Source organism: Rhinolophus ferrumequinum, chromosome 11, assembly GCF_004115265.2.
Source record: "Rhinolophus ferrumequinum isolate MPI-CBG mRhiFer1 chromosome 11, mRhiFer1_v1.p, whole genome shotgun sequence".
Lineage (NCBI taxonomy): Eukaryota > Metazoa > Chordata > Mammalia > Chiroptera > Rhinolophidae > Rhinolophus > Rhinolophus ferrumequinum.
Window position 1 is genome coordinate 11,829,208 of NC_046294.1, and position 7,077 is coordinate 11,836,284.

At 50.6% G+C, this 7,077-nt stretch overlaps 1 protein-coding gene across 1 annotated transcript; it reads left to right on the forward strand.

Annotated features, from left to right (window-relative positions):
* The first annotated feature begins 2,615 nt into the window (after window positions 1-2,615).
* APLNR (apelin receptor) lies at window positions 2,616-6,221 on the forward strand. Its single transcript, XM_033119065.1, has one exon. The coding sequence runs from the start codon at window positions 2,844-2,846 to the stop codon at window positions 3,993-3,995; it is 1,152 nt and encodes a 383-aa protein (XP_032974956.1). The 5' UTR covers window positions 2,616-2,843; the 3' UTR covers window positions 3,996-6,221.
* Window positions 6,222-7,077: the final 856 nt, after the last annotated feature.

A 7,077-nucleotide genomic window follows, 5' to 3' on the forward strand; every position in this document is an offset into this window, starting at 1 on the left:
ATTCATCCATGTTGTCGCAAATGGCAGTATTTCATCTTTTCTTATGGCAGAATAGTATTCCATTGCGTATATATACCACATATTCCTTATCCATTCATCTATCGAAGGACACTTTGGTTGTTTCCACGTCCTGGCCACTGTATATAATGCTGCAATTGGCAAAGAAAGAATTCTCAAGGCGGCCAGGGGAAAAATAGCAGTAATCGATAAGGGAAAGCCCATTAAACTATCATCAGACTTTTCAGCAGAAACTCTACTCTGGTTTCTCTTTAGATTGTATAAATCTTTTGTCCTACATTTCTATAATGCTCAACAGATGACAAATGCCCCAATCTAAAAAGGGTTGGAGTTTTTTTTTTCTTTGGGAACACAGTGCTTGAATCCATGAACTCAAGACAGCCTTGGTTCAAATTCTGATTCTGCAAATTACTAGCTGGGTGACCACAAGTTGTTTCACTTCCTTGTGCCTCAGCTTCCTCATCAGTAAATTGAGATGAATGAGAGTACTTACTTACTAAAATAGTTTTGCCAGTTAAAAGAAATAAATACGTACCGTGTTTCCCCCAAAATAAGACCTAGCTGGACAATCAACTCTAATGCATCTTTTGGAGCAAAAATTAATATTAGAACTGGTCTTATTTTACTGTAATATTAGACCGGGTCTTATATAATATAATGTAATATAAGACCGGGTCTTATATTAATTTTTGCTCCAAAAGATGCATTAGAGCTGATGGTCTGGCTAGGTCTTATTTTCGGGGGAACACAGTATAAAATATAACATGTTCAGAAGAATGTCTAGCATGTAGTAACTGCTCCATATATAATCCTCATGAGGAATACCAACGTGTTCTCATTCACACACTGCCTTCAGGTAAAAGCCATCCAAGACCCTCGGACCTTTCTCATCTTTCTCTCCAGCCTCCTCTCCTGTAGTCCCTCCATTGCACCCTAAGGCTTTGACCATGCTTATTATAATTTCTCTATCTTTGCATTTTATATTTCTTCCTCCTGGCCTACCCTCCCTGTTTTCCTCTCACTTTCTATTCCTGTTCAAAGGGCACTGAATAGGGAGGGGCCTGAGGACATGTTTTCCTTGTGCTGCCCTATCTTTTTAAAAATGGAATTAATTTCCCACATTTACAAATCTGGAAATTTCTCATGAAATCCAGAATTTAAAGTTTTGTCAAGAAAACCATAAGGCACGGAAATGCTGGCAATCAGAGATGGGAGCTGAGGAGGCCTCCTTTCGATGGAGTGTGTTTGCGCACAGTCTCCACCACTCCTTATTGTCTCAAACTGCCTGTTTCACCCGTCTACATTCTTAGCCTGGTCTCTGCGGGTATTTGAGTTTGGGGTTCCTGCTTTGTGACCTCTGCAGAAGATTTTCTGACTAAACCTCTCTTGAGACAATGGATTCTCGTTTTGTAAACCCTTCGCTTTGGATGTAGGCAAGACTCGTCTCCTGATTTTGCTTCATCTCACCCCTGCCCAACTTTAGATCGCCTCCTCCATTCTTGGGGTGGGGAGGGCATGTGCATATTTTTTATCTTATCTTGTGCAGCCCTCCCCTCTTCCTGCCAAGAGGTCCTGGAGAGGTAGGCAGACAGGGCAATGTGCGTTTCTATGTGACTGTGCCCACGGCATCGACTCAGCGACTGCCCTTTTCTCTGCCTCTTCCTCTAGTTGTCACGTCTGGTCCCCATACGGCTGTAAAGAAACCTGGTCCATGTAGTAAGAACCTGAGGATTGAAATGTATCCATGTTCTCACTGCATAGTAATCCATATTCTCTTTTCTCTATCTATGGGCTCCTCTTTTCATTCTCTCCCTTAGTGATCGCCTACTACACGCCAGGCCCTGTGTTAGGTGCTTGGAGAAGAAGAAAAGCAAACAACAAAACTGGAACAAAATTCATCCTGCGACCTTGGGCCTCAGTTTCCCCATAGATTTAATGACTTGATTAGAGATCCTTTTGTCTGGGGTTTCTTTTGTCCTGTGACTCTCTCCTGACTTTCTAAAACTTTCTATGCCATCTGCAAACTTCTATCTGCCAACAGCTTATGAATTCTAGAGAAATTGCCCTATAACTGTGTCTGTAAAATATAAATGTTCCCAGAGAGAGGGTCAAAGCCCAGGGGTAAAGCAGCGTGACGTGAGCAGAAGAGTAAAGTGAAGTCTGGGAGGGAAAGAGGGGAGGGTAGGACAGACCCAAGGGGCCAGACCCGCCTGCCAGGAGGGCTTGCCAGATGCTCAGATCATCCTGCGAAATCTCACACTCTCCTAGCCCCCTGCCCTCCCTGGCTCCAGCTCAGGCTGGATTTCAATCTGCATAATTTGCCCCATTTAGAGGGGATGGGAGGAGGTGAGAACAGGAGGGTTGAGGAGGGGGCACTCCAAAGACCAGAGGAAACCAGAGGGATAGAGGCGGAGCCAGGAGAAGAGCTGGCTGCAAGGCACAGATAACATTCTGCCACTTGCCCAGTGACAAGAAGGAAAAAGAAAAGTGGGTTGTAACTGAAATATCTTAAGACTCACAAGTGAGGGGTTGGTCTGTAGGTGGGAGGAGGGAGTGACGAGTCAAGGAGGAGACAGAGACTCAGGAGGGCGCAGGAAGTGTCTTAGCTGAGGCTGGGGCAAGGCAGGAGAGGCTGGAGGGAAATCTGCAGAAGCAGGCATCCTCCTCCCGCTGCTGGGAAGGGCTCAGGACACCTTCGGCCCTTTTGCACCCGCCTTCCTTCCAAGGCTCAAGCCAGAAGCTCTGGGCGCTTGCTGAGTTGGTGACACAGCCACCGAGCTGGTTGCCTGGGGGATCCCCTGCTCGGCTTCTCTCTGCCCCCCAGCATGGAGGAAGGTGGAGATTTCGACAATGATTATGGGGCAGACAACCAGTCTGAGTGTGAGTACACGGACTGGAAATCCTCAGGGGCCCTCATCCCGGCCATCTACATGCTGGTCTTCCTCCTGGGCACCACGGGCAACGGCCTGGTGCTCTGGACCGTGTTTCGGACCAGCAGGGAGAAGAGGCGCTCGGCTGATATCTTCATCTCCAGCCTGGCGGTGGCTGATCTGACTTTCGTGGTGACCCTGCCTCTGTGGGCCACTTACACGTACCGGGACTACGACTGGCCCTTCGGTTCCTTCGCCTGCAAACTCAGCAGCTATCTCATTTTTGTCAACATGTACGCCAGCGTCTTCTGCCTCACCGGCCTCAGCTTCGACCGTTACCTGGCCATCGTGAGGCCAGTGGCCAACGCTCGGCTGAGGCTGCGGGTCAGCGGGGCTGTGGCCACAGCGGTCCTGTGGGTGCTGGCTGCCCTCCTGGCCGTGCCGGTCATGGTGTTCCGGGCCACCGCGGTGGTTCCCAACCTGGAGAACATCACCAAGGTGCAGTGCTACATGGACTACTCCATGGTGGCCACCTCCAGCTCGGAGTGGGCCTGGGAGGTGGGCCTGGGGGTCTCGTCCACGGCCCTGGGCTTCGTGGTGCCCTTCACCATCATGCTGACCTGTTACTTCTTCATCGCGCAAACCATCGCCGGCCACTTCCGGAAGGAGCGCATCGAGGGCCTGCGCAAGCGGCGCCGGTTGCTGAGCATCATCGTGGTGCTGGTGGTGACCTTCGCCCTGTGCTGGACGCCCTACCACCTGGTGAAGACGCTCTACATGCTGGGCAGCCTGCTGCACTGGCCCTGCGGCTTCGACCTCTTCCTCATGAACGTCTTCCCCTACTGCACCTGCATCAGCTACATCAACAGCTGCCTCAATCCCTTCCTCTACGCCTTCTTTGACCCCCGCTTCCGCCAGGCGTGCACCTCGGTGCTCTGCTGGGGCCAGAGCAGGTGTGGGGGCGCCTCCCACAGCAGCAGTGCAGAGAAGTCCGCCAGCTACTCCTCAGGGCACAGCCAGGGGCCCGGCCCTAACTCAGGGAAGGTCGGGGAGCAGACACAGGAGAAATCCATCCCCTACAGCCAAGAGACCCTTGTGGCTGACTAGGGCTGGGATTCCCAGGGAGGCCTGGTGCCCTCTGCCCTCGCGCTCTCTCTGAAAGTCAGGTCTCATGAGGGTACCCTCTCTCTTGCACTTGACTTCTTTCCCTGCCCCCTGCCTCCCGCCTCCCTCTTGTCCATTTTTCTCCGTTAGTTTTGGTCAGAGGTTTTGTGGAAGGAGTCTGAGCCCTGCGGACCCATGCTTGGCCACTCAATATCTGTGGGACTGACGTGGCACAAGTCTCTTAACGTCTCAGTTTCTCCATTTGTGTAACATGGGGGAAACCATACTGAAGGGTAGTAATATGATGTGTGCGTCTGGCTCAATAAAAGTTCGTTCCCCCACTCCCTTTTTCTTGGATCTCCAGCTCTTTTTTCTCCGTCCTTTCCTTTCACTTTTCTCTCCTCTCGTCCTCTCTCTGTTTTCCCCTCTGTCTCTGTAATTTTCACTCTGAATCCTTACCTCTGATTCCCACCCCTTCTTCCTAGCTCATCCCCCTCCCTCAATCCTTTCTTCTTCCCCCTTTTTACCTCCTTGTTCTGAAGGACTCCTAAGGGTTAAGAATCCTGAAGCTTGTAAACACCACTCCAGTTCAAGCTCTTTATCCTGTTCCCTGAGAAAGCCAAGGGAATGGGCTGGGGCGGGGGTGGGCTGGGTGTCAGCAAAGAATTAGCGCTGCAGTCTGCAGGCAGGCGCTCCAGAACTTTCCCCCAAACAGAATCAGTGCGCTGTGATTTCAGGCACTGGGGGTAGAGCGATTCCAGAAGGGGCCTCCCTTCCCACATCCCCTCCAAGATGTCAACTAGATGTGCTTTCTGCAGATGTCCTCAGACCCTTTCATTCATCCTCTGGTCTCTGTGGGAACCGGGAGGCAGTGAGGTTGGTGAAGCAACCGGCTATTTGGTTTCATTATGTGAATGGGGAGTTGGGAGAAAAAGGGGCATCTGCATTTCTTCTACACGCTGCTTGGCTTTCCTTCCCCCTCAAACCTCCTCCGACGCTGAGCTGCAGGTCTCTCCCCTGTCCCCCACACTCCCCACCCCGTCACCCCCAGGAGGTTTTTCTTGGGCACTGGAGATACTCAGTGCCAAGTCACTTTCGCTGCAGTGGAGATGCTTCTTGTGTGTGTGTGTGTGTGTGTGTGTGTGTGTGTGTGTAAGCCTGCTGAGCAAAGCATGAAGAGTAGTGTGCCTGTGTCACTTGTCACTTGGATAACAACCCCTTCCTTTCCACCACGTCTTCATTCTTCACACAGTATCCTTGAGGGAAGAAAGGACATGTTGAGGCAATATAGAATAAAAATGTGTCCACCCCCCACTGGATTTGGGGGCTCCGACGGCTGGTCCGTGCTTTAAGGGAGAAGTCTGTGTGTTTGCTCTGGGCTCCATATAAGGAGAGTACTCCCCAGAGCAACTGGTGCCCACGGCTTGAGGAGGTCCTATGTGTTGGGTCCCCATGCCTTCCCTCGTTTCATGAGGGACACAGGAGGCTGGTTAAGAGTTTCCTTTGGCCCCTTTCCCATGCTCCTCACCTTGTTTTGAGTTTATGGGTGTTTCTTTCATGCTCCCTCTTCCAGGGTCTGTGACCCTCTTCTTAAGGGGAGCACCTGCTTGCCATGGAGTGAAGAGCACTGGCGGGTTTTTTCTCACCTCACCATCAGTACCAGACTCCTTGGCTTCTCCTGCTGGGTGCAGGGGCTGGGATCATTGAGTGGAGCAGCCATGGCAGGGCTGATGGCATAACATCTACACCACCAGAGAGACCTTGAGGGCCAAATTGCTGGTGGGGCCTTTGTGAGCTGGGGGCAGGGTGACTACATTCTGGGTTTTGTTCTTGGAGGACTCTGGGTGTGGAGAACAAGGCATGAGCCATGGAGACAGGAAGAGCCCAGCTTGGTGTAAATGGACATCGTGGCCATCTCTGGAATGGAGCCAACTCGGGGAGCAACGGGAGGAGGAGAAGGGAAGGTTAGTTTCCCCATCACAGGCCAGAATCTTCCACAGACTCACTTTCTCGGCCCAGGGCTGTCCTCAGAGCATCCAGTCAAGGCGGGAAGAAGTTTCTAGAAGGGGAGAGGCGCTCCTGGGTGACCCGCAGAGACCTCTGCCTGGAAATCGTCAGTGGTCCTAGACAGAGGGTGTAGGAGGCTGCCTGCTGTGATGCTCTCTCATCCCTAACCCACCCCTTCTTTGGAATGTCTGTGTTATTTTCTGACACTGTTGGTCACTGTGGTTCATCAAATAAATCTGTTTTGTGTAACTATTGTGTTCAAATCCTCTTCTCACACAAATGCCTTGGGATGAGGAAAGGACCCCCAATTTACAAATGTTACAGTGGGAGGTGGACGAGTATGGCTGAGAGGGAACAAGAGGGAAAGTGGGAGCAAAAAGGACTAAAGTGGAAAACTGGAAAGGACGTCGGGGAGGCGATGAGAAGATGGAGAAAATATACACCAGGGAAGGGAAAGGATGGAGGGTGAGATCGGGAGAAGGCAAAGAAAATAAAGGGCCAGGGAAGCAGCTAAGTCTTTGTGCTCTGAGAAGTTGTGGAACAAATGGGCACATGTTCTGGAGTCCAGAGCACAGGTCTTGGGGAAAAAACTAACGTTTCTTTCCATGGAGTAGACCTGTCATTCATTCATTCATTCATTCATTCATCTATTTATTCATTTATCATCCCCTATTATCCATGCATTCATTATCATGTGAGCATCCATTTAGTTTAGACTAGAAGTTCTAATGCTTGTTCTTCAATCAGAGTCATTCTGGAGGGTTTTGAAAATACCCATCCTGAGTGTCACCCAGACCAATGAGTCAGAATCTCCTGGACTCACCCCTGGTGTTCACAATTACTAAAAGTCCATCAGATGATTTTTCTGGGAGGACAGGTTTGGAGCTGTTTCCATCTAGATAGATTCTGCCCAAATTAATGTGGGCGCAAAAGACTAGAGAGTCAGAGGTAGAGGAAGCCAGGCTCTGGATGCTCATGGATTTGGGGAAGCCAGGCTCTGGATGCTCTAAGGGGCTGGAATGATCCTTAGAGGGAAATACCCAGTCCAGAGGTGTTCATGATCCTCCATGAAGACATT

What these genes read in the sequence shown, in the direction of transcription:
- APLNR (XM_033119065.1), top strand. Translation starts at nt 2,844, where the DNA reads ATGGAGGAAGGTGGAGATTTCGACAATGATTATGGGGCAGACAACCAG.